The sequence below is a fragment of the Phaenicophaeus curvirostris genome, chromosome 8 (genome assembly GCF_032191515.1).
Source record: "Phaenicophaeus curvirostris isolate KB17595 chromosome 8, BPBGC_Pcur_1.0, whole genome shotgun sequence".
In the NCBI taxonomy this organism is placed as follows: Eukaryota; Metazoa; Chordata; class Aves; order Cuculiformes; family Cuculidae; genus Phaenicophaeus; species Phaenicophaeus curvirostris.
In genome coordinates this window covers 13040011-13067161 of record NC_091399.1, presented here as the reverse complement: position 1 = coordinate 13067161, position 27151 = coordinate 13040011, and the positions used below count along the sequence as shown (strand labels likewise).

The 27151-nt window shown below is 40.2% G+C and overlaps 2 protein-coding genes across 4 annotated transcripts in view; both read left to right on the top strand.

Moving 5' to 3' along the window:
• Positions 1-5741, top strand: part of LOC138723467 (coagulation factor XIII B chain-like) — a 206790-nt gene extending 201049 nt beyond the window's left edge. For all 3 annotated transcript variants that reach the window (XM_069862533.1, XM_069862531.1, XM_069862532.1), the window contains 7 exons: positions 316-495; positions 838-930; positions 1579-1761; positions 3431-3634; positions 4127-4309; positions 5020-5262; positions 5707-5741. In XM_069862533.1, the coding sequence (XP_069718634.1) occupies positions 316-495; positions 838-930; positions 1579-1761; positions 3431-3634; positions 4127-4309; positions 5020-5231 (1055 nt within the window). In that variant the 3' untranslated portion in view covers positions 5232-5262; positions 5707-5741. The remainder of the gene's footprint in view (positions 1-315; positions 496-837; positions 931-1578; positions 1762-3430; positions 3635-4126; positions 4310-5019; positions 5263-5706) is intronic.
• Positions 5742-10467: 4726 nt separating this feature from the next.
• LOC138723465 (complement factor H-related protein 5-like) lies at positions 10468-26926 on the top strand. Its single transcript, XM_069862527.1, has 15 exons — positions 10468-10543; positions 11109-11288; positions 12478-12678; positions 13932-14111; positions 15714-15890; positions 16874-17053; positions 17207-17380; positions 18934-19116; positions 21501-21683; positions 22279-22458; positions 23696-23872; positions 24999-25181; positions 25724-25924; positions 26203-26394; positions 26536-26926. Exons 1-15 carry the CDS (start codon positions 10483-10485, stop codon positions 26538-26540), a joined length of 2457 nt encoding a protein of 818 aa, XP_069718628.1. The 5' UTR covers positions 10468-10482; the 3' UTR covers positions 26541-26926.
• Positions 26927-27151: the final 225 nt, after the last annotated feature.

Below are 27151 nucleotides of genomic sequence, written 5' to 3'. Positions count from 1 at the left end.
ATTGGATGAGGCTTTGAGCAACCTGACCTAGTGGAATGTGTCCCTGCCCATCGCAGGGGGGTTGGAACTGGATGCTCTTTAAAGGTGCCTTCCAACCCAAACCATTCTATGATTCTAGAATACCTCTATTTTATATTTTTTGAATGTAAAAGTACTTGTTTGTTATGTCTCCTGTTGTGTTAAGAAAATGGTAGTAAAGAATTACTCTGGATCAACAAAAAGCATCTGAGTTATTGGCTTATATGCTGTATAGTAAAATTGATTGTGTACATGTTTTGATTAGTAAGCAAACAACATGGTTTTTTTTGTTTTCAGATGTAAAAAATAAATGTCCTCCACCACCACTTCCTCCTCATGCCCATAGCATTGTAGTTAAAAGAACATATCATAATGGGGACAAAGTTCATATACAGTGTCAAAGTAATTTTGAAATAAGAGGATCAGAGGAAATCCAATGTGAAAAAGGAAAATGGACATCACCTCCTATTTGTATTGGTGAGTAGTTTTGTAAGGATTGACAACTGAAGCGAAACTATTCTTCAGTGTCTTAATTTTCTGGAGAGCATCTGTTTCCCCAATATCTCCAAAACTGTTTATTTCCTGCTGTGTTATAATGCTTCAGAAGTGAAGTGCTGTGTAATTTGCAGTCAATCCATTGTTCACAGATTAAAGAGAAAGGATGAGTTAGCTGAATTCAGCTGACATCTATGTTGTGTAGTTCTCACCTGGAATACTGATTTTATTACATCTTACAAAGCATCAATGTCTGTCTCTTTTGGTATCTGAAAATGAGTTGTTTTTGAGAAAACAGGTTCTAAGTTTCTGCTATGATTATAGGAACTATGGGTAACTGGGAATCTGAGGCACGACCATCACTTGAGGTAGATACAGCAGCAGGGACAAGCAAAACATATCTCGATGAAGATACACGTAAGTGAACGTTACTTTTCAATACTCTGCAATGCTATTCTAGACATTTTATGTCTACTCTTACTACTCTTTTGATGTAGTTCCTAACTCTTGAAAATGGTTGCATGTGCTACAGGTGTCATTGTAGCAGTCTGAAGGAATGAACGGCCATTATTGCTTGTTTCTAGTGATTATAATCGACACCTGTAAGCCTGTTCTGTATTTGTAGTTTTATTTCATAGATTAATATTAACCTTCAGTCATTTTGTACCTTTTCTGTTAATGTTGTCTGAACTTGCAAATTCGTTAGTATTTTTAATCCTTTGACTAATAGTTTCATGGAGGCTTCTTTTGTTTAATTTGAACTACGTGTGGGCTAAACGTTTCAAGCCACAAAGACAGTCTTATCACAGAAAAAGAACTAATCTGTATGGGTGTAAACCAGCAAGAGTCAAGAGCAGACATAGATGTGTGTAGAGGGAAATAGAATGCTTGTCAGCGATTTGGTAAGACAAATGCAGGGTTTCTAAAAATTTGAAAAATAAACTGTATTGGTTACATACAAATAAAATGTAAAATTTTTTGCTCAGTCTCTAATTAGTCTAATGCTTTTGCCAGTGTTGACACTGTTTTAAGGATGTAATTACCTGTTCTCATACCTTATATTAGAAATGCAGCAAGACTGCACCTCTCCACCTGTAATTAAAAATGGTGTTGTTCTTGGCCCATTATTGACAAGATACAAAAGTGGTTCCTCAGTAGAATATGTTTGTCAGCGTTACCATGTTTTGGATGGACCTAGTAATGTTTACTGCAAACAAGGAAGCTGGACAGAACAACCAACCTGCTTAGGTAAGTCTTGTGAGAAAAAAAGCTTTGTCACATGTGCTATGGAAAGGTAGAACTGGAAAGAACCTCTAGATAATCCTTTCAGGACCACCTTTTCTCTTTCATTTGAGTTAACAAAGATTCCAGAAACATGAGGATGAACCAAAATCAAATATACCTAGACCCCTCCTTTTAGATGTTCTCTGGCCTGATTTTACAAATACGCAGTTAGATAATTCTGTTTTCCTGAGTGAGCTGTCCTAGAATGTAGCTACCCCTTTTACCTAGGAGGATTCTCTTAATTTCTTTCTCCCATATTCCCCACTCAGTGAATTTCTACCTGTCTTTCAATAGATGTTTAGAAGGAATGACTGCAGCCATTGCCAAAGCGAGTTTTAGATGTGGTTAACAAGGAATACAATGACTTCTTGGACCGTCATTTTTAAACCTCCTGTGTTTTTTTTTAATTGTCTTCATAATTTCATTCTAGACTTTCTAATTTTTCTGTGTTGCTCCTATGTATGTTATTCAAAAGAAAGTATAGAACTCCCATTAGGAACTTACCATCTGCTTCAAAAATGCAAATAACCATTTCAGTTTTAATTACATATATCTAAATTAATAAAAAGTACCTTGAAAGGCTTGAAAGGTCCAGATCAGCATTCTTGGATCTGAATACTCACCTTTAACAAATCCAGTGCAATAATGAAAACCTGTTTCCTGTGAGCGTTATTCTCCTAAGCATCCAACCACATCATTCTTCTCATGTTTTCTGGAACTTCTTTTCAACCCTCAACTGATCAGACAAGTAAGAGTACACATTGTAGTTAGTTTCTGGAAAATATCCACAGCAATTAGTTGTTATGGTGCTGCTACCACAATACATAATAGCTCATTTCTCCTTACCTTTCCCTCAACAAAGCATTAATAAGGGCCTCTATCAGGCAATGATTCTCATGGAACTTGTAAAAAATTATTTTTATGAATGTCTCTCTGTCATGCTTCATTGAAGTCGAACAGTGGTTTCAAAAGTTAGAGATTAACTGACTAACGGAAAGCAATTCTATCTGATGTGACCCTGGTGCTATGTTTTAAGAAACCAGTCAGAAAACAACCAAAATAATATTCACCTTGTATAACCTGAAAAAGCCCAAAGAAAAAGACAAAACTTCCAGAAAAGGTTTTTGGAAGATATCTACATTTCTTTTTAAGTGACAAAATAAAAAAAAGTTGATTGTTAAAGCACTTCCTTACGTTAACAGCTAAATTTACTATGTATTAATTATTGCTATCCTCAAAGGGCTTGCCAAATCTGATAGGTTAATTTTGATGGATGACTATTTTCTTTATGAAAAATCCTTTACATTAAATAAGTCCTTTTCTTCTTCAAAGATAAACCTAGGCTGCCATATGTTTACAAATACTTGTAGGAACCAGATTTTTGTCAGAAATCTGGGGTTTTATGTGATTTACTGTTCCTAGTTTATGATTCTTTTTTTTTGTATTATCTATGTTACTTTAGCATGTTTCTTTGTTTTCATTCTTTTTTTAAATGCATCTGTAGTTAACTTATTGCAAGATTCTAAAACATTTTAGGACTATTGATTTAGATTTCTTTTTCTTGGTTCCTACAAAAGAGAGATAAGAACTCACTTATGATTGCTTTTTATTGAAATACACTTTTATTTCCTAGAAACGTGCACTCTTAATGTAACTGATATGAACAGCAACAACATAGAGTTGAAATGGACACAGGAAGAATTAATTTTCCTACACGGAGATCTTGTAGAATTTGAGTGTAAGCAGGGATACAATTTTTTCCAGACCATAGTACCATCTCCTGGGAGGACACAGTGTAACCATGGCAGACTGAAATACCCAAAATGCATTATGCAAGGTAAACCAATACTTTTTAATTGCCTTTTTAAATAGGTCTGAGATTGATTAATTGGAAACAATTGCTTTGGCAATGCAGGCCTAGAAGCTGTTGTAAATAATAGATGGTTAGGTTTCAACAATACAGATACACACAGGTGTCCTTCCACAAGACTGCTACATTGTTAAATATATCCAAGCACAGAAAACCAGTACACTTTCCTTTCATAAGGAGGGCTGTAGAAAGGTGGGAGGAGCTGTTATCCAAGCCCAGGGAACTCAGCTCTGGAGAAAGACGACTGTAAGCAACTAAATGCAAGACGGGATTTCTTATGGTTAAAATTAAGCACAAGATTGCATTTTGATCCGAGACACAAAGAAATAGTAAGGTAATACACTGTCTGATAGAGGCAGTGAGAGCTGATAGATATCTGGTGTTGACAGGTATTTAAAGCTGATAATCTGTTATCTTCTCAAGCTGAATGTTTTTCAAATGTTTTTAACTTTATTCCAGCTGCTACAGAAAAATGTCACTCTCCACCTTCTATTGCGAATGGAGCTCTTACTCTGCCACCCCTTACACACTATGACAATGGTTCTTCAGTTCAGTATAGCTGCGCTGACTATCATCTTTTGCAAGGATCTGAAAGAATCTACTGTTCTGAAGGACAGTGGACTTCACCACCAGTTTGTATAGGTAGGTGTGAGAAGGTAAATAAGCACTTATTTCTCTCTAGAATTCATAGAATCACTGAATGGTTTAGTTTGGAAAGGACCTTAAAGATCCATCTAGTCCAACTGCCCTGCAATAAGCAGGGATATCTTCGAATGGATGAGGTTGCTCAGAGATCTGTCCAACTCGGCCTTGAATGTTTCCAGGGATGGGAGATCAGTTACCTTTCTGGGCAATCTGTGCCAGTGTTTCACCACTCTCATTGTAAAAAAATTCTTCCTTATATCTAAATGGTTTAAAACTATTATCCTTTGCCCCCATATTTCTTATAAGCCTAGGAATGGTTGGACTCAATGATCCTGGAGGTCTTTTCCAACATAGTGATTCTGTGGTTCTGCGATATCAGAGCCCCCTCTTCTCCAAGCTCAACAGCTCCAACTTGCTCCAAATTCAGATGCTTAGAATTTATAATCTGAGTATTGTCAACTAGAACTTTAAGATCTCAAGTTCATTTTTTTCAGTTAGACGTGAAAGCTTTAATAGAAGGAAGTGTAAGTTTTTCTGTCTCTTTTTTTTATTTCTTAAATACGACATGCTTGCAGTATCAAAAAATACAGTGATATATGTAACATGTTGAGAGACTGGTAACCATTAGTTTTAATGAACACTAGTCAAAATTATGCAGTTTCAACTATAATTGATTTATTAACACTGATTATGTGTCTCTTCTATAGAGCCATGTACTTTGTCAAAAAATGAAATGGAGGAAAATAATGTGCTGCTGCAAGCATTCTATAAGAATCAAGTTTACTTTTACCATGGGGATTATGTTGGATTTTACTGTAAACAGAACCATTTTGGAGCAGAATCTGGTGCAACTTTATTTCAAGTACAGTGTAAGAGAGGACAGCTGGTGTATCCAAGATGTGTCGAAGGAAGAAAATAAATTTGGTCTCCAGGAAAGCCTGTAGGGAAAGGTATGTACATATTCTTTATCTGGTATTAACAGCTGAATTAAGATAGCCTCATATTTTTAAGACTGTTACAGCCAGCTTTGAGAAATAAGTGTTCAGTGGCACTGTTGGGTCTCAACCTGATGACTGAGAATGCAGCAGAAGAAAACAATGTTGGCATAAGTGTGGAAAATTTAAGATGAAGGAGCTTTGTAAAGCTTATGGTGACAAACAAGGATGCATCATAGTCTGAAGGACTTGAGTAAAGCACCATAACAAGAAGATGCTGAGCAAGTTCTGTCCTTCGTGAGGATACTGATGGTTTTGATAGCCTGAGAGCTTTTGACTCTAGCATATATCTAAATTGAGATTTAATGTCATGTTCTTCCCTGTTATGATGTTAAATGAGAGAAAAAAGAGGTCAAATTTTTTTGTACATACTGACAGCATCCATGTCTCCTTTCACAGGTAAGAAGTCTCTAAAGGCTAAGGCTTGAGGGACATGAAAAAGAAGCAAGTATTAAAAAATAATAAATGTTTAAGGTATCTATAAAACCAAGTAAAACCTAAAAATATGCAACCTCTGCTGAGTAGTTAATTATTATTCTTTAAAAAAGTCAATCAAGCATCTTTGTTTTGCTAATTCAGAGCATTTAAATTAATAAAATATCTAGTCCAACTACTTTGTATGATTTCCTATGATACTTAAACTTTGATCCTCTTGGGGCTCTACCTGTGAAGATGTGTGACTGAAGATATGAATAAAATTTAGGAGTATGGACAGTGCTTGCCCTGGATCCATTTTAGTATGTTTTAATTAAAAAGTTACTGTAAGGGTTTCTTCTGTATTTTATGTTTAAACTCCACCTTTCTGTGTAATATCACAGATGCATGGAGGTGTCCATGCCCATGGCAGGGGGGTTGGAACTAGATGGTCTTTACGATCCCTTCCAACTCGAACCATTCTACGGTTCTGTTTATGCTGTTCTGTATGATTTACCAAGGATTTAAGAATACTACATAAATAAATAAAACCAGAAATTAAAGCATTTCAGAAACAGACAAATTCTGCTTATTTAATCAAAACCCAGTCGAGAGTTTGGGAGGAAAAAAGGGTTGATAAAAATATCATTTTACATACTATTTACAATAGCATTCCAAAATGCTTTCAAAAGATTAAAAATTTGTTGCTTTGTATAGTTGTATTTAAAAATGAAGACAAACAACAATGAGATTTGTAATTTAACAAAATGAACTTGTGATGCGTGACATGTAGATCTGAATTAGATATTCACTATAGCTGTTACTTCTAGGTCATGTTAGGAACAACAACTGCAATGTGAATTGATGAGTCTTTCTCAGTTAAGAAATAATGTAAGAACTCAGTTAAACAAAATGATCAGTTGTTAAGCTATTAAGCAGTAAATTTTGGTGTATTGAGTATTGTTACCTTAATAGCTGCCATCTAGGTTTGCTCTGCATCCAGAAACTATTTGTGCTGAGGCCCAAATACACAGAAATTGATCTCAGTCTCTGGGTTTTTTATATTCTAATTGTTCCTATGTCTATGAAATATGGAAGAAAATACTGTTTCAACTGAGCGTGAAGGGTGTTTGCATGATGGAATAGATCTGTAAGCAAAATCTTGCAAAGCAACTAATACATGACAATATCAGTAGTGCAACACAAGGTCAACATTACTGATGTGTCAGTATCAAAACCCCCAAATTTGAATATAAATGTAACCAAAATGGGATGAACGGGGAAAAAATACTTTGAGACAGGTTGTTTATTTGAAAGGAGACTGGAGTGGAGAAAAGGAAGTATAAATATAGCAAAAAGAGGGTCAATAAACAACAAAAAGGGTAATAAGGCATGCATGTGATATAATTCAGTCTCCTCAGTGATGCCAGTCAAGTGGCTTTGTGCTTGATCACCTTGCCTTAGATTAGCCCAAAACTCCAAATCCGTAATCTTGACCCATACCGCAGAAATCAAATGTGATACCATGGTCCATTCAGGGGAGGGAGGAAGGAAGGGAGGGTGGGCTTATTCTGGCTAGCAGGGAGAAACACCTGGGATAAAGAGATGGAGCATCCACATATCACTGTGGTGGTGGCTGTTCCAGGCCTGATGGCATCAGCATCTTCCCAGTTGCTTCTTAACACAAGCCTGTGCTACTGTATATTTTTTTAAGCATATTCACAACAACATCCAGGTATTTTCTCTGGTAAAGTGAATGTGGATTTCTTTCATTTTCCCATCTTAATTTTTTTGCATTAATTATTTGAAAACAAACCTGTTCCTTGTAACTTGAAATCTGGGGCTATGTTATTTCTAGCACAGCAGAATTAAGTGAAAAAAAATGAGAACAGCTTGCATTTCAGAATCTGAAAAAGCTCACAAATACCTGTGTGAGTCTTGAAAAAGGAAGATTTACAACATGGACATTACGAGACTGACTGATCCCAGAATTCTTACAGAAATTGATGAAGACACAGGAAGTGATCAAATTGCTTTTTGGAAGGTAAAGAAACTTTGTTAATGGCTCCTTTCCACTACGTTTATTTTCCCAGAATAAATTCATGCAAATGTGGCCAGGCAGGGTGGGAAGGCATAGATCAACTACATACACTGCAGTGGTAGCAGAGAAGCTGCTGCAGGCACACAGCTCTGCGTGCTGTTGAGCTGGTGTGGGTGAGCTGGTGAACACACATCTGTCAAAACGCTGTGTCTGTGGGATGCATAGTGCAAATGAGGCTCAGTGACATTCAAGCCCAAGACCATTTCTGACCTCCTACGTGTATTTGGAAGCAGAGAAAGAATTTTTATCTCTGTCATTATTTGCCTAGACTTACAAAACCATGGCGCTAGAATAACTTTTAAAATAACTATCAACGTGCCAAAGACCTCAATTTAACCCTATGACAGCCCTGAACATTTGCTAGTTTTCTGCATAGTTAGGAACAGAATTGCAGGATAAGAATCTGGTTGCTCAGGACCCTGTCCGGCTGAGTTTTTAATGTCTCCAAGGTGATATTTTCTAACCTTTCTGGGCAACCCATCCCAATGTCTACTCTCATGATGAATCTTTTTTCCTGATATCTAACTGGTCTTTTGCTGCAGATTGGTCTGTTGTCTTTCTAATCATCACTGTGTGTCCCCAAGAAAAGTATGGCTCCATCTAATCTGTATTCTACCACTGGGAAGCCAAAACCAAAATAAGGTCTTCTCCCAGCCTTCTCTTCTTCAGAAACAGTCAGAAAAGAATGGGGATTTTTTTGATTGTGCGAGGCATGATAAAAATAGTTTTTACCTTTTTGTTGATGCCTTTCCTTGTGCAGCAGAGCCTTCCAATAGCATCAGAATGGCAATAGATCTCATCTCTGTCACTTCATGTGATAATGCTGACTTGGGCTTAGGTAGACTATATAATAACCTGTCTGAACCAAGTTCAACCTTTTTCAACATGAGGCTTTTATTTATTATCATAGAATAGTTAGAGTTTAGTTCTTTAAAGATCACCTAATACAGCACACCCGCAGAGAGTAGGGGCATCTTTCCCTAGATCAAATTGCTCAGAGCCGCATCCAACCTGGCCTTGGACACCTCTGATGATAAAGCATCCACAGCTTCTCTGGGAAACTGTTACTGAACCACGCTCCACCCTCACCTGACAATACTAAGATTTTCACTAAGTTCTTTTTTACCCAGCTTCTTTTGGAGTCTTCTAGTCGGAGCTGAGCAAAGGCATTCAGGTTGTCCCTTATCTGAGCAATGGTTTCAGGGAGGCCTCAGGCCATGACATCAATGTAGAAGGCTGGTCTTGCTGAGCATCCCCCTGTATTAAGGCAAAGCCAAAGGAATTGTATTCAATGAGTATAGTTCTCTTCTACCTTGGTGTGGAGATCACATCTGTTAAACAGTGCCTGTATCTTACATTAGTAAAAAATTTTTCACAGAAAGGGCCATTGGGCACTGGAACAGGCTGCCCAGGGAGGTGGTTGATTCACCTTCCCTGGAGGTGTTTAAGGCACGGGTGGATGAGGTGCTAAGGGGCATGGTTTAGTGTTTGATAGGAATGGTTGGACTCAATGATCCGGTGGGTCTCTTCCAACCTGTTTATTCTATGATTCTATGATTCTCAGGTGAATATAAGGAGACATGATCTTGAATAGGAAGAATCCTTTTGTTTGTAGGGGTTTTTTTATGTAAAAAAGAACATGTTTTGCAATAAAAATTTTGCAACAATTTTGGAGCTGACTTATTGGAAATGGCTGCCTCATCAGCAATTGCTATTTGGAAAAGGGAACTTGGGGTTTTCCAGTGACTAAGTAACAAATGAGGCTGAAAGTTCATGATCTGTACAGATATATAAAAGTCAATGATCTAAAAAAAGCAGCAGTAATCAAACAGTGGTTGCAGTAGTAGTGCAGCTTGGTCGTGTCCAGGTAAACCCAATTTTAGCAGAGGTGCTGAAAAACTGGAATCTAGAAAAGTGGTCTATGTTAAGAAAACATACATATAAACAAAAGGACACCTTGATACTTAGAAGGAGGGGATGCTGTTACTTACTCTGAACTCTTCCCAACAAAAACCTTGGTACAGTAATGGTTCACTGTGATATTTCCTTCATGTCTTGCGAGCCTCCTTGAGAAAGACTGGTGCTGCCAACCAGAGGAGCAGGTGAAGGATGACTGTAACACCAGAGGAAGTGGTTAGGTACTAGGACATTTTTTCTGTAATTATTTTTGCACTAAAAATAAGAATTACATTATTGAGACTTTCTAGCATTAATTTGGACTAGGAATATTAGTGTTACTGGAAGGGGACTAACAATGACTTAGTGTTTTAATTAGTTTGTAGAGATTTCAGACAGATCACAAATTATGGGCTCCATGCATAAGGTGATTGTGCCCACAGCAAAATTTTAAATTGTAACATTTAAAAAGCTAAGTGAATTACATGGTGCATTATAAACACACGGTGTTTTGGTTATGGGTTTCATCATGCTTCTGTGTCAAGTTCAGTCTGAAAAGTTTTGTGAAAAAAGTATTGAAGCCTTTTTGCAACAGTTGCATAATTTTTCTGTAGAGGTTGACTGCTGTGTTGCAAGAAAGATAGGGGAGGAGATTGCAAAGACATCCTCTGGAATTATGGGAATGAATGTAAGTACGTGCACTTTAGAGTACAGGAAATAGCAACTCTGTTCCAGAGGACTTCTTTAACTTCTAAAGCTTGGAAATGATGCTGCTGGGCCACACCATGGTGTTTCTGCTGTGGATGGGTTATTCTACGTGTAAAGGTAATTCAGTAATTCTAAATCTGTTTTTAACTGAGGTAGCTGGTGGCAACTAAGAAAAATGAACTGAAAAAACCGTATCATTTACTTTTTACAGAATTCTTTCAGATGTTTGGAATGAATTATAACTTACAACTATGCATTTGAGAATATTTGCTTTGTGTTTTCTTAGATGAGCTTGCCACTTTGCCAGGTGCCTGAACTTACTTGCTCTTATACATGAACCTAATGTGTTACTAGTCATAACTCACTCAAAATGCATTAATCCATACTGTGTTTCAATTTAGCTGCTGTTTTTCAGAATACATCCTATTAAAAAAGAATACTGATTTGATTTTAAAACATTATCTGACTCTTCATAAATACAGGTACTTTATTATTTCCATAAGTTATATGATACAAAAATTACGTGGCCTGAATGAGGTGGTCTTCACTGAGTACGTGCACTTATTAAAATAACCAGTTATAAATTCTGTGACTGATCCATTTAAATAAGAAAATAAGAACTTTTGCAATAAATATTAACATATGATTGAAATTTGCATCCAATTTTTCTCTTTTTGTTTAGAAATTGTATGCTCTCCTCCAAGAGTTCCCAATGGGAGCTTTAGACCTGAAGAAGACAGATACATAGTAGGTGATATAATCACAATACAGTGTAATCCTGGATATCATTTTAAAACATTGACTGGCAAAACCACATCTGAATGCACCAAGAATGGCTGGGTGCCTGATCCGGGTTGTGTCCGTAAGTAGCTCTCCTGAATGAACCCAAGACACAGAGTTGTTGGAAATATCTTCGTTAAAGAGAGGTCAAGAGAAAAACTTAAGTGTGAGAAATGAGAGTATCTCATTCATTGTGTTTCTTCATGATGTAAAGCTTAATTTGATGGCTTAGAAAAATCATCTATAAAACCAATGGTATAATCTACATATGTGTTATGTTTATAAACGGAGACAGTGTCTATTATTATATTGGTGAAAGGATGTGTTAAAAAGTGCTATAGTCAGCTCCCTGTTGGGAAGGTTTGTGGTTGACCTGAGGAATAGTAGATCTTTGGCCACTGAAAATAAAAGAAAAACATAGAAAATAGGATGTGAGAGAAACCCTGAAGAAACCTTTGTAAAAGAACCTTTGGATGATTTGAACTATTCCAAAAAAGTGCACTGTTCGTATCTGGATAATTTTTTTCTCTATCTATGTGTGGTTTCTAAAATTTAGGTATCACTCTGAGACCACCTCACTGAATGGTCTGAACAGTGGGTGATCTCTCCTGTATGTAGACTCTAGGTCAGAGCACTTCAGGAGGAACCTACCTGCTATGGCAAAGCAGGATACCCTGGGTAAATTTCTGGGCATCTCGTCCTTCTCTCCTTGGCTTGTCCCTGAAAAGGGTCAGTTCTTTTGAGGAACGGAGAGAACAAAAGAAAACCCTCATAGCTTTAAAACACAAATGAGAAAAGCTGGACAAAGTTTTTGGTGCAGGATCCCAAAAGCTAGAAATGTAAGCAGTGACAAGAGTCATCTCAATTTTAAGAGTCCACAGTTCAGTTGCTCTATCTGAACAAGTTTTCTAGGCTCCCGTTATGGTCAGTATAGAAAATACAGTGGAGACACTCGACAGAAACAATGTCATCTCACCATAGAACAAATACTTACATTTGGTCTCATGAGTCAGCCTTTGGCATGCACTAGACTGGAATTTCTGTTGGCTGCCATGGAGACGGAGGGAGCCAGCATAGGCACGGGTGGTGCCAAAGATGCCAGAAGCAGAGCACAATTGTTCCTGCACTCCTTAAGATCTGACAAGGTGTGCAGTTCTGGTTCTGTCGGTTTCAGAAAACTCTCAGATGATGAAGCTGAATCTGAATTAATTGTGTCTTGAGCTTTTTTGTCATCGTGCATTGATATTGTTGCTGTTAAATTCTGTTTCAAGAGAAACCATGTGACTACCCAGTCATAGAAAATGGCATGTTAAGTAGAAGTCTGGAGTACTACAGAAACTATTACTTTCCAATGAGATTCGGGCAGCACATTCACTACCACTGCAATAGGGGTTATTCATCCCCACAAGGAGAAGGCTGGGTTACAAGTGTCTGTTCTGAAATGGGCTGGACTCCAGAGCCAAAATGCCTCAGTAAGTACATTTGCATTATATGCTCAATTCTGCTATAATTATCAAAGATCCATGCAGCAGAAATTGTGCCAAGGCAGCACAAGATGGAAGAAAGAAGAGTTTATTAAAGTAGAACTGCTTTAGTTGACACCTTGGACTGCACCCAGACAGTCATCCTATCTGCAGAGCTCAAATTGTCTTCTGCTAAGTTACGATCAGAAATGCATAAGGCTGAAATGTTGCTTTTGTATTTTGGAGGTTCTTTCCTCCTAAAACTATCCATGAGATTAAGAAATACACAGGAAATGTTTCTTTTCTCTGGCTTCTGGGCCATGTGCATGCCTCTGCTTTCATCTGCACACACAGAGCTGCACAGACCAACAGAGAGGCTTTACTGTATGTAGATATATTCTTCCTTCCATGGCTTGGGCACTTTGTCTAGAGGTTCATCTCTGAGATCCATTGCCTGGTCCATTTGGATAATGTTTGGTGCTGAAAGGTGGCTCACTTTTTCAATAAGCTGAGAGTGCGCCTGGCATCAACAGGAAATCCAGATACACACTGACTTTGTGGCTGAACTATAGCAAATAGGTTTAAAGCAGTGAGCTGAGGCCTCCTCTCTTAACATGCGTCTCATCATAGCGAAGTTCCTACTTACCAGTAGGGCTTGGAAGTGTATTATAAAAGGTTAATCTTTCCCTGATGCCCTCAGTGGAGTGGTGCTTGGTGCAGGAAATGAGTGGAGTCCTGCCTGAAGGAAAGAGCAGGCTATTCAAGTACCACGGCTATAGCATTCATCCAGCCATCTGCCTTGTGTCTGGGCTTTGCTGTTGCAAAAATCTCAAGAGCTGGTTTGAGAGGCTGAAACATTTGCACAGATAGGATGAAGTCTCCCGAAGGCAAATGCTGAAAATCACTCAGGGCAGACATTTTAGAGACAGCAGACCAAACCAGAGCTGGTGTACATGATGCTAGATGCACTGAAGTTAGCCACCCTTGCTTATGAATACTCATTAAGCGATATTGTATACTAGACCAATTCTTAGCACTTTATGTAGTGACTTACACTCCTGTTCATCCGATTAATTAATCCTCGGGCAGTGAAGCAAAACATGCTTTCATTCAGGTTTGAACGCAAGTGTCTTTTGGGGGTGAAAGGATAGGGAAAGGTGCTAGGAGGAGCTTCTATAGTAAATGTTTTCCTAAGAATTGATTTAGCTCAGTTCCTGCTGGACAAATTACCATCGTTAAATGTGCTTACCTTCCTTCTTTAGAAAACTGTGAAGTCAAACACCTGGAAAATGGTTATTTCTTACATAACCACAAGTATGTTTACAAGGAAGGCGAAAGAGTGAAATACAGGTGCAACATTGACTATCATACTGAACATGAAGATGGGGAAGTCACATGCACAAAGAATGATTGGTCACCTCCTCCAAGATGTGTCCGTAAAAGTGAGTGTGCTTGTAATTTGTTAAGATTTTGAGCTAAAACCAGTAATGCAATCATCACATCACCTACATTAGTCCATCCCCACTGCTTAGTAACTCTAGGTCTAGGTGCTCTACAACTGAAAGACAATGCTGCGATTCCCTCAAATGGCTCATGCAGCTCTCATATCCCTGTATGCTGCTGAGGTCAGTCACTGTACAAACGTGCAGAATGTAAACCTGTAAGCTGCCCCCATGTGGCTAATTCAGGTCTCCTAGAATGGAAGCTCTTGGATGGGAGCCATTATCCCATTGCCTTCGGTAATGAAAACTTATTGAAACATAACTGTGCAGTAATAAAATAGACAGTAATCATTCACTTCATGCAGCATATCTGTAATTCCTTGTCTTCTTTCAGCTTCTCACTATGCCAGCTGATCCCTATTTCTCTTGCTTCCTTTCCATTTGGCATCAGACTAATAGTGGGGAGGATTACGAAGATTACCTCTCCTAACTCTGTTTCCAGTGTGTGCTCCTGACTTGCACAAGCCTGACATTGCTAGAATGTCTCACAGGAACCTTAAATACTTTAGGCAAAAATTTCATGTGGACAAAAGAAATAACTCAACCTAACTTTTCTTATACTGTTAAAATATTTATTCAGGAAACAATTCTACCCTGACAGAGGCACCGACCATAGAATGTTTTGGACCACCACCTACTGAGATTTTAACATAGCAATGAACAAGAAAATAAAATTTTATAATTCCTAATGTTACACAATCATGGGCATCACTGGTATAAACAACAAAATATTTTATGTGAAATTTAAACTTTTGAAGATGTTACACAAAAGTATCGTTAACCTTGCTTCCAACAGTCAAATGCATCCTCCAGTATTCCTCAGTCTTTCTTCTCTGTATCATTTACTTGACTCTCCATTGCACAAATATTGCTATTCATTGTAGTGTTAATGTCTTAAAATTAAACTCCTTCACAGAGTAGTTTATTATAAAGAATTTAGCATGCTACAGAAGTTTTCTTTCAGAATACAAGACCATAATATACAACCAAGATGACTGATTTCCATCCATTTAGAGAAGCTTAAGCAATGTATTTCAAGTGTTGTGAAATCAGTTACAGCATTGGTCCTGTCTGCACTAGTGTTTTAGTGTGCAAGAAGGGGCCCATTGGTACAAATTTGCTTTAATCTTGCAGTATGTGCACTCTGATTTCTCTTTGGTAGAAGGTGATACCTGCACACTGTGCTGATCTTCAGCATGACCCCACTGACAATATGGACAGAATGTCCTCTATGTGTACGTCACTGCATGCCCATGAGTTTCATTTTTACTGAAAACCAGATGTGGACCTGCAATTTTGGAATCTTATAGATTGCAGCAGATCAAACCCCTGTCCATCCCCATTTGTGTTGCATGAATTGGTAACTGTGAACTTCAACTTCAAACTTTTCAGTTGTCCGCCAGGAAGAGAGCTCAATGCAGATGCAAAAGCTCACGTGCTCTTAGAAATGGTCTAAATCCTACTGCTATTTCGTTTGTCCTTCTTCTTCTGCATATTATAAAGCTGTAGCTTAGCAATGTTTTACTTGCCCATCTCTTTCAGAAAAATGCCAGAATATCTATTTTGACAATGGTTATTCCACTTCGGGAAAGAACACATTTAATTTACAAGAGGAGGTCACCTATCGTTGTCACACTGGCTTTGTAACTGTAGAAGGACAAGAAACAGGAGTGATACAGTGTCAAGAGAATGGCTGGACTCCATCTCCAAAGTGCATCAGTGAGTAGCATAAAGTCTTCAGAGCTCCCTATCATTGTCACTGGCAGAGGCAGGATGTCCTATGTATGCAAATTTTTGTCATTTAGATTGGCAGAGTTTTCTTCCAGGCAGAGGGAGAATCAAGTAGAGGATTGAACTTCCAGTCCCTTCCAGCCCCTTTCTGGGGCTCCAAGAAATAAACAAAGAAAACTTAAAGGAAATGAGTAAGGCAGTAAAATATCTTCTGTCTCTTAGGTGAGCTATCTTTTTGCCCCTGTAGCACCAAGGTGGTGGTAATCACTGACCTCTCCAGTGATTTACCTAACACAAAGTGCTTTATGCCCAAATTTGCTCTCAATTCTCCCACCTTTCACATTTGTGAGGGAAGATTTATGAAGAAACGCCTACGAACCAAGGGATGCTACTAAGAACTTTCATTGAATGTGGTCAAACTAGAGAAAAATGGGATTCATTATTGGGAAAGGTGTTGTCACTATGCATAAAAAGCACTGTGCCTGTGTCTGCCCTGGTGTTAAAAAGAATATTTGTGGGAAAAAAAAAACCTAACAAAAAAAATCTTTCCATAGTGTTGTTGCTGTTTTCGTTCCTCTTGTGAGCAGGAGTGTAGGAGGGTAAAAGAAGAGACTTAATCTTCCATTTTTCTGACCCTCTCGCAAATGCCCTTGGAGAACAGGAATACAAACTGTTCGTAATTACACCAATAATAATAATACATAGTAGAAGGAAAGCAATTGAATCTAAGGAAGAATTATTTATGCTAGATATTACTTCTCTGAGAATATTTCTGAAGATTAATGCAGTATATAAGAATATGCTACGTTTGATATTCTACATGCATAATCTGCCAATGCAGAATTTTTAATGTTTCAAATATGTTAAGTAGCTTAGTCGACCAGCACACGCTGAGGCACCTGCAGAAATGAGGGTTCCAAAAGACACGGTTTCTGGATCACAAAATGCACTAACTTTGTTTTATTCTACAGAATCATGTGAAAAACCTCATTGGGAGATTTTGAATTACCATTCAAATAAAACTGTGTTCATGCCAGAAGATACAATCGAATATGCGTGCTTGGAGGGATATCAAACTGCAAATAATATGCCGACTGGTACCACAAGATGTGGCATAGATGGTCAATGGAGTCCAGTGCCCAAATGTCTTGGTGAATATTGTTGTGTTTGCTAATCAGTGTAACTCTGTATAAACTTTGTGAAGATTTTTCCTTAAGACGTCCTTTGGTTTTGTTCTAATAATTAGTATTTCATGTACTTTTTGCAGAGTGTACCCTATATGTTAAAATGTTTTTAATTTGTAGCAATAGAATGTGAAATGCTGACATTGCCCAATGGAGATTTTTCTCCCAAGGAGGGTAAATACCGCAATGGAGATGTTGTAAAATTCACCTGTGCAAACAATTACGTGAGAGTGGGACCTGCCTCTACTCAGTGCTATTACTTTGGATGGTTTCCATCACCACCAGTGTGTAAAGGTAAATCTATTAACTTCATTGTAGTAGGAAATACATGAAAATGCCTGTGTCCTGAAGACGACTGTGAACACCTCCTATAAGCCAGTCTTGCTCCCAAGCACAGTTATGCCATTTTCATCTCTAAAGAGGCAGGAACTGGTCCTCTTTGGAACATTTCATAGTATTTCGTAACTTCCAGTGTTGAACTTTCTGTTAGCTTTAGTTATGCCAGTTGGAGCTCTGCAATAACTGAAAGTGAGCTGGCAAATGTCTTGTGCAAAATTTTGCCCAGGTTATTGACTGTAATATATAAAAAACTACACAGTATTCAAAAAGGTATAAATACTTTGCAATATGGCAGCCAGGAGAGATTAATTTGAGTAATGTCCTCTCGTATTGTATCTTAAATATCCTGAGTTTTACCGCTGCCTAATGTTGATACCATTCAGATATTGTACCCTATGTTCCTTTTTCTGACCACCTGATATGGAAAAAATAATATATTTTGGAGGTGACACAGAGCTGGACCCAAGCAAAAGAAACTCATTGAAGGATTTTCCCTGTGAAATTCCTCCCATAGCTAAACCCCTCATAATCCAGGAGGAAGCAGTTAACAACTTTCTATGCCATCTGTACACTTACAAGTCTACGGTGCTGAATGGGAGACACTTGAGAGTACTGAGGGAGCTGGGAGAGGAGCTTGCCAAGTGGCTTTCTGTCATTTATCAGCAGTTCTGGTTAGCAGGGGGAGTCCCAGATGACTGGAGGCTTACCAGCGTGGCACCCAAATACAAGAAGGGCAAGAAGGAGGATCTGGGGAACTAGAGGCCTGTCAGGCTGACCTTGGTACCAGGGAAGCTTGCGAAACGGCTCATCTTGAGTGTGCTTATCAGGCAGGTGCAGGACAACCAGGAGACCAGGCCCAGCCAGAAGGGTTTCATGAAAGGCAGGTTCTGCTTGACAAACCTGATTTTCTTCTATGACCAGGTGACCCGCCTAAGTGGATGAGGGAAAGTCTGTGGATGTTATCTCTCTGGACTTCAGTAAATCCTTTGATAATGTCTCCTACAGCATTCTCCTAGATAAGGTGGCAGCTCATGATATAGACAGCTGTACTCTTTACTGGGTAAAAAACTGACTGGATGGCCAAGCCCAGAGAGTTGTGGTGAGCGGAGCTAAATCCAGTTGGTGACCAGTCACAAGAGGTGTTCTACAGGGCGAGTCTTGTTTTTTTATCAATGATGAGCAAATTGAGTGCTCCCTCAGTAAGTTTGCAGATGACACCAAACTGGGCATGACTGTCAATCTCCTTGAGGGTAAGAAGGCTGGACCAGCTGGACCAATGGGCCAAGTTAAACTGTATGAGACTTAACAAGGCCAAGTGCCGCGTCTTGTGATCTCCAAGCCAGCATAAACCCAGATATTCCACAACATAAACAAATGACCTGTTTAACCTGGTCTACTGATTTTTCTTAGATTTAAACAAGAAATTCAACTGATTTTGTGTTACATTTAACTTATAACTGTGCTAAGATTACTGATTTCTGAGCATAAATTTGATCTCTTGATTTCAGTGAATGCCAGAGGCTGTGGACCTCCACCTGAGGTTACTAATGCAAGTGTCCTTGGTGGATCTGTGGAACGATATCGGCATGGGGATAGAAAAGAATATGAATGCAACATTGAATTTAAATTGGTTGGATCAAAGGAAATAGAATGTGTTGATGGACAATGGTCGCCTCCTCCCTCTTGCATTGGTAATTTAGATAAGTCTTAGTTGTGAGAAGTCTATTCACTGTACGCCAATACTTCACAGACATTTTCACAACTGAAGTTACATATATGCAAGAATAACATTACATTCAATATCATGTTGTAGATGAAAGTAAACACACACTGCATATAAAGCCAAAAATTTATTAGTAGCGTAACTGAAATCTCAATCCAATAGAAATCTTAATCCAAAGATTTTTTTGTGAGTCCAGATCTAATTATCATTGAAAGAGAAAGAAAACAAATACATAATATATGAAGGTTTCTTATAAATATGTAAATAATACTGAATAGATGAGTAATACAAATTATTTATAATTACAATTGTTATGTACACAATTTTTCTTATTTACCTCTTTATTGGATGTTATGCTCATCCTTCCGCTTCCTCTTTGGATCCTAAAGTCAATGGCTTCCATCTGATGTGTTTTGGAGGGATGTTGCAGCACGTTAATATTATCTCAAGTCATGCACTGGGAGGAATAAGATGTAGATGCTGATGATTGCCTTTTCCTTCTTACAGGATCTGGGCAATTTTGGGGTTTTCTAGCATGCTTTTATGCCTTGCCCTTTATCCACAAGTCTGCAAATTCCGAATTAGATATGTTGTGTCTTTTTAATATGTTGGATACCTGTTCTTTGTGTTACCCCTAAAAGTGGTTCTGGTCAGCTCCAGGTCTAAGCTGGTCTTTTGTGAGCTATTCACAACCATGGGTTGGCAGGCTATGCTCTGTTTCTTATTATCCTGTGCCTCTATTCTGCCACGCTCAACCTTTGTCCCCACTTCTCAAGCGCTCTGTTATCATACTAGCCCCGTATTCACCTATATAATTATATCAGAGTCATAATTACTCACTTTACATAGACATAAAACTTGCTACTACCATATATGTAATACTATGATTGTGCTATACAGAGATAACCAAAAGAAAAAAAACGTAGCTGTAGCTTGCTAACTGAAAAAGAAAAAAAATGCTGTTACGGATAAAAGAAGTAAAGCCTCCAGGATAAAAGCCTCCAGGCAGGTGAGGGCAAGTTCTGACAAAGTAAGTCTCTATCCTGAGGCCTCACAAGCTCAATACAAACTCTGTGGCTTCCTCTACAGTAGCAATACTGTATGTTACTGTGGCACAGGGCTAGCAACGTAGTGATTGTGAATGCATTATCTATGTTGCTGTCTTCCCTAGGCTAGAGTCAGACATGTCCAACAGGTTTTTATAATCCTGATACTGAAATGGTGAATAGTCTCCTGCTTAAGCAAAAGCACCCGCTTTCTGTGCATGTCATTAGGTAGTGTACCTCAAACTTGAGAGTCTGTGTGTCAATGACAGAAGTTAAAAATACTTGTGCAAAACTGCTGTTTGTTAAAACAGTGACTCAGAATTGCAGTAGAATGGAATGTCCAGGCTGAAAATCTGTAGACAGAAAATTATTCAGGGTGTTCTTATGATGCAGGATGATCTAACACCAGAACCAAGAAATCTTGGGGGTTGATGGGCTAGTTTACTCTGTTCCTATATATACACAGTCTGACATCTTCTATGAGCAGCACTGATGGTTTAAACATGTACAGCAGGGAGCATGCACCTTCTCAGCCTTGATATAGTGAGAGTAGTTTCAGTGCAGAGGCTTGAGAGAAGAGTGGTCCAAACTCGAGTGCAGAGTTGTTCAAATTGAATTTCTGTGTTTATCATAGGTCTTCCCTCTCCCACATTAAGAGCAGGCAGTATGCCTTTATTCCCCTTGCATGCCTTTTTCCTCCTTCCAAAAAACCCACTCAGATGCTGCACTGATCTCTGCAAACTACTAGTCTTTGCTGTCACTACCACTGTAACAGTGACAGCCCAAAGTAGGAACTGCTGTTATCACACAGATGTGACAGCACCGCAGCCCTCTAAGTGATGTTACAGTTGCTTTCAGTTCTTGTAAGAATGCTAATGTAAGTACACATTACAAATGTTTACATGTATAATCAAATACCATTTTTACTGATTATAATCAGGGATCCAGGTGAGTTGGATTGATCCCATTTAGGGATCCAGGTGAGCGGGATTAATTGAAGGTTTGTTTACAGTTCAGGGTTTACATACCAATGAAAAACTGTTTGGAAAGACAGTGTTAGCTGAAGCTACAGTGGAGCAGGCTGTGGAATTATCACAGTGATGGCAAAGAAAGGGAAAGGACAGCAGGTGGATTTCATAAGCTGATGAAACATATGCACACTCCAGCAGTGTTGAAGCTTAGTTGTTACAATCAATGGGAGTAGGTTTGACTCACCAAATGGAAACACAGTTACTTTTATTTAAGTTCTTTCAGCTATTCATGTGAGACCAGTATTATTGGGAAATGCTTCTGCTCTTTTCAACAGAAGACAAAATGCCATGTGGATCACCTTCCTCTATTCCGAATGTTGTTCTTCATCAGGAAGACCAGACTGAGTTTTTGCATGGTGATGAAGTGCTTTGTGGATGTAAACAAGACTCTGGCAATTCTACGAAAATGAAAATAAAATGTCTTAATGGGGAATGGAAGCCTTTACCTCTTTGTGCTGGTAATCTATTTCCATAATATTTCCTATGTGAGTGCAAGCTGGTGAGGGGGCTGGAGAGAGCAACGAAGCTGGTGAAGGGGCTGGAGAACAGGCCTTATGAGGAGCGGCTGAGAGAGCTGGGGTTGTTTAGCCTGGAGAAGAGGAGGCTGAGGGGAGACCACATTGCTCTCTACAACTACCTGGAAGGAGGTTTTAGAGAGGAGGGAGCTGGCTTCTTCTCCCAAGTGACAGGGGACAGGGCAAGAGGGAATGGCCTCAAGCTCTGCCAGGGGAGGTTCAGGCTGAACATTAGGAAAAAATTTTTCACCGAAAGGGTCATTGGGCACTGGAACAGGCTGCCCAGGGAGGTGGTTGATTCACCTTCCCTGGAGGTGTTTAAGGCACGGGTGGACGAGGTGCTGAGGGACATGGTTTAGTGTTTGATAGGAATGGTTGGACTCGATGATCTGGTGATTATCAGATCTTTAATCTGATAATTAAAGCTTGAGATGCTATAAACTAACACCAGTGTTTTCTTGGTTGTTCGTGTTGTAAGAAGTGATGATCTGTTACAATTTATCTTATGTTCTATTATAACATGAGCATGTGTCCTTAGCTGAGGAGACTACATGCCCACCTCCGCCTCAGGTTCCCGGTGCTCAACAGATAACAGTTGGAAGAAAGTACAAGCATGGGAGTAAAATAGCATTTTCATGTCTGGAGAGTTTCCAGCTCATCGGTTTGAATGAAATAACTTGTATAGAAGGGAAATGGCAATCACCACCTTACTGTTTGGGTCAGTAGTGGAATTTTTTTTCTATTTATTTTATTATGAATTTCTGTGTTATGCATTTGCAGTCACCATTAGCAGCAGGATGATGTTATTCATGTTAAGATTATCACGAACAGGTAATGGCAGAAAAGCAATGGCACGTAAGTTGCTAAAGGAAGTACAGTTGACCAACTGCTGGACAGTAAGTAAGTCTTTTTATTCACATAAATCTATTAAACGTGGCATATAAAACTTCTAGGTAGTCCTTATGCTCCTATCACAAGAGCTCAGAAGGAGAGGTATCTGCCCAGTGCTCAAGTGCAGTATGAATGTGAAAAGAATTTTGAAATGATGGGTGGAAATTATGTCACTTGTACAAATGGAGAATGGTCACAAGCACCAATGTGCAGAGGTAGGGATCTGTGCTTTCATCTTGCCTGTTAGCACAGAGGGGACTGTTTGTTTACCTGAATGTTCTAATGACTTCACCCTTTTACTTCTGTTCCTTTGTGTTCCCCCACTATGTACTTGTTATTGCTTCCTTGCAACGCACTTCAATTTAGCCTGAGGCTTCTAGAAGTACTGGGGATATTTTTATCAACACCGAAACTGTCTTGTAGAAGCAGGGCCTAAAATGTGCTGGCTTGTCGTACTCCTTTACAACACGGATATTTCCCAGTGTCCACCGCTCTGTCAGCCTTCTGCAGGAAGAGATGCAAGGGCTCCTCTGTTCTGTTCAAGCCTGTCAGGGAGTATGTGAATGGAAGAAGCAGCAGGGGAGAGAGACAGCTGTTCTTCTCTAGGGCTGCACAGTGACCTAATCAATGCAGATCCCCACGGAGACTCAGATGTAAACCACGTAGGATCTGCTAGGTCTATGGAAGTGGCAAGTGGCCGCAGGGTGAACAAGTGCTGCTTGGCTCCCACACATCTCCATGGAGCTAACTGTGCTTACTTCCTGGGGAATGACCCTGACACACAGGCCGGCTGCTTTGTCTTCTTGCACCCTAAGGTGTAGCTACACTGGCTTTTTTTCTAGAAACACTTCTTGATGGTGCCATCTCCTAAGAGTCCCAAAAAGAATGTGCTGCTGCCACTGTCACACCTCATTGCTTTCTCCACGGGGAATTCTTGGAGCTGTGATGTGCCAGAGGCAGAAAATCTGGAAAAGAAATTATGACAAGATTAATTATCTTGGACTGTCGGTTGTATAGAGAAAACACCTCAACGATTCTGTGACTGCAGATTTATCTCTTTTCAGATGTGACATGTGAACCTCCTCCAGAAATTGCTGGTGGCAAAGTTCAAGGTGTTAAAAAGTTACGGTATATGCCTGGGGAGAATGCTCACTATCAGTGCTGGAGAGGTTTTGAGATGACTGGTGCTCCCACCGTTGTGTGTCAGAATGGGACCTGGACAGAGCAGCCAAAGTGCAAAGGTAATTTTTCTGTCTTCATACAGCTGCCTAGCAGTGCCACTGTCATGAGGCTGACTCAGTAGCTTTAAATTCTCCAGATATTAGCCTATTTGCTGTGTACAAATACAGATATCTGGCACACTTGGGGGAAAAAAAACATTTTCCCAAGTGACCAGCTGAGTGACCCAGGTGGCTTTGGAGAGCAGAGCCCGCACCTTCGCTGCTATTGACATCCAAGTACTGCAGATGGTGCATTGAAATTTTGAATATCGTGGAGTTAAAGCAACTGTAAAATCAGCTGAGAGCGGAATTTGAGATGTGAGCCGGTACCTGGGTGCTCTACTGGTGTCTCCTAGGATTTCTTGTGTGCACTGAAAAACCTCATTTGTTTTCATTAAGACATACAGAAAGTTTCTTTCTGTGAACCAGTGCAGAACCATTTGACTCTACCACCACCCAGGTGGGAGCTGAAAGGGGCGCAGAAACAGCAGGTGAATTCAGACCAGGCTGAATATTGTGCCTCCAGAAGACGATGCCAAGTGCAAAGACTGTCACTGCTGGTACCTAGGGATCTGGGCCTTCTCTGAAGATTTCCCAATGCAAGGTCCATGGGAAGGCGTGACTTGGCAGCAGCATGGTGCTTGGATAGCTAGAAGAATCTGTGAGGTGGCAGTGCTTGAGGATTGGCCACACTCCTCGGTGAACTCCTCAGTGTCCCTAAGTGACCCACAGAGCCCGTGAGGGAGCCCGTTAGGGCTTGCAGTGGTTCAGTTCAGTGACAGCTATTAATGTTTCCAATATGATCCTCTCTTCTCATGGCTCAGGCAGTGCAGGGAGGTGGTGGGCATCAGGCTCTTCTGCAGAGCTGTGCCAAACGCTGCCCTGTTACGCAGGGTGAGAGGAAGTCCTGCCGACAGCTGCAAGCGCTCCAGCTGTGGACAACACAAGTGAGTGGCAGTTGTGAGTCCCAGCACAGGAGAAATGAGAAACTCTTACTCTCTTGAACCTGCCAGGTAGTTGTCTTTCTCTCTGTTTTCCTGCGGGTCTCTTGGATTAGTGCCAACCTACTGTCCAGTAGTATCTGTGGCCAGGCCTCTGTTGCAATTCAGCTCTTGTGGCTTTCTCTCTGACTGGAATTTTCTTCCAGGGAAAGGTGGGAAATGCGGCCCACCTCCCGTTATTGAAAATGGAGACCTCCTTTCCTTCCCCATGCAAGAATATGCCGCAGGTGCAACTCTGAGATACAAGTGCCCAAGTCTCTATACCCTGGAAGGATCCGAGTCTATCACCTGCACTGATGGGCAGTGGACAAACCCCCCAGTTTGCCTCGGTAGGTTCACGCGTGTGCTGGGTGGCCAAAGGCAGCGTGACTGCTTTTTCTTATATCCCAGCGAGTCCGTTTTTGTGCAGGGCTCCTTGCATGGTCCCAAGCTGGGGACACTGCTGAGGTCCGCAGGCTGTGAGTGGGGAGGACGGGTGCAAGTGCATGGCACTGCTGGGGCAATCTGGGGTGCGGCTCTCACATGGCCATGAGGAAATGCATTTAGAGAAGGGCTGGGCACAGGCAAAGAAGGAGGGACCTCAGAAAAGATCAGGGGAAGACAATCAGTGCCTGGTGACTTCCCCTACCCGTGCCTTGATCTCGCCCTGTGTGACTGTCAGAACAAAACTGTTTCTCCATAGCTCTGTGTTGGGTCTCAGCAATGGCCTTGTCCCCTTTAGCTTGGGGCCTGTTGCAAGTAACAGAGGGTCTGAGCAAAGCGCTGGATGCATTTTGTAACGCGGAGAACTTCTGTAGGCTCTAGAGGAAATAAAAGTGGTCTGTGGTGCATCTGTATGAAGTGATGACACTCTTCCTTTGCCTTTTTCAAGTGCCCTGTACAGCATCTGAAGAAGACATGAACAGAAACAATATTGAGCTGAAATGGACCTTTACAAAAAAGCTGTATTCCCGATCGGGTGACTTCATTGAATTTCAGTGTAAAAGAGGATATGTGGCAGACGCAGCATCTCTCTCCTTCCAAGTACAATGTATACAGGGGAAACTAGAATATCCACGGTGCAAGCCAGGAAGTAAGTCGTCTCCATTCTGGCCGCAGCTCAGCCACTCTGTTCTTGCATTGTTTGTGCTGAAGCCAAGGGGAAAGCCTTTAGCTTTCCTGGGGAAGCACAGGAGAGGTGGCAGCAGGGCACCAGGGTTTGGGAGCATCCTGTAAGCTGCAGGCATTGGGGGGCTGTGCCCCCGCGCAGCTGCTGAGTGGTGTACCTGAGTGGGAAAGTTGGCTGGGCAAAAGGAGACTCAGGTGTCCAGTGTGGGGTCTGCAGGCGAATGATGAAAGTACTTTTTCCAGAGAACTGTACCATACGTGAGGAGAGTTTAGAAAGAAACAAGATTCGACTACCGTCTTCACAGTGGATGAGGACCTATCTTTCTGGGGATTATATTTTGTTTGAATGCCAATGGAGGCACCGGCAAGTATCACGCCCTGAGACATTCAGCGCACAGTGCGTGGATGGAGTGATTAATTATCCCATGTGCCAACGTAAGTGCTCTGTGATGAGGATCTGGTTGGGCTGTGGGGGGCAGCTTTTCTGAAGTTTCCTGTCCCCTGCTCTGAGGAACCACTGTGATGCATCAGGCTTCTTCTTCACTCATTTCCTCCTTTTTTCTCTTTACACCGCAGGATAGTTAAATAAATGGGAATGGCATGAAGGAGCCTGGATGTGGAAATGAAAGATCTCTCAACCAGCTCAGTGATTTGAGCCCAGTTTTACCTGAAGATTCCTGTTTTGCTGTGCTCTGTTTGCAGCTTAGCCAGTGTTCTGTCTTGGAATTTGGCTTTTCTTTTTATTCTTGGATAATTATTTTTTCTTTTTTTTCCTCAATTTTATGCTTTTTTTACATTTTGTAAATATGTTTACATCTTATCTGTTTGAATGGTTGAGCTTGCATTTTATCTATGCCATATTGATCTCTCTGTTATTTTGTATTGACGCTTGTGTCCTGAGATAGGCAGGCTTTGGTGGCATACTGAGACAAGAATTAAAGCTCACAGGTAATTTGATCACCAGCAACTAGAGTGTGTTTGGCCTTCTGTGCTCCTTGCTTCTTCTCTTTGTGCTTGCTTGGAAACTACTCTGGGGTCACGGCAGAGGTGAGTGTTCTGAATACCTGACGAGGATATGTGAGTGAGTGTTGTCTCCTTTAAACAAACTGAGGACATCTCTAGAACTCATCCCTAGTTCTTATGAGTGACTTGAGCCTCCTTGACATTTTATGGAATGCAGGGTGTTGGGATG

Coding starts and splice junctions, on each gene's coding strand:
- LOC138723465 (XM_069862527.1), top strand. CDS start 10,483: ATGATGCTGCTGGGCCACACCATGGTGTTTCTGCTGTGGATGGGTTAT. Junction 19,117..21,500: donor GCCTCCTCCCTCTTGCATTG/GTAATTTAGATA, acceptor TCTTTTCAACAG/AAGACAAAATGCCATGTGGA. Junction 22,459..23,695: donor ATCACCACCTTACTGTTTGG/GTCAGTAGTGGA, acceptor ATCTCTTTTCAG/ATGTGACATGTGAACCTCCT.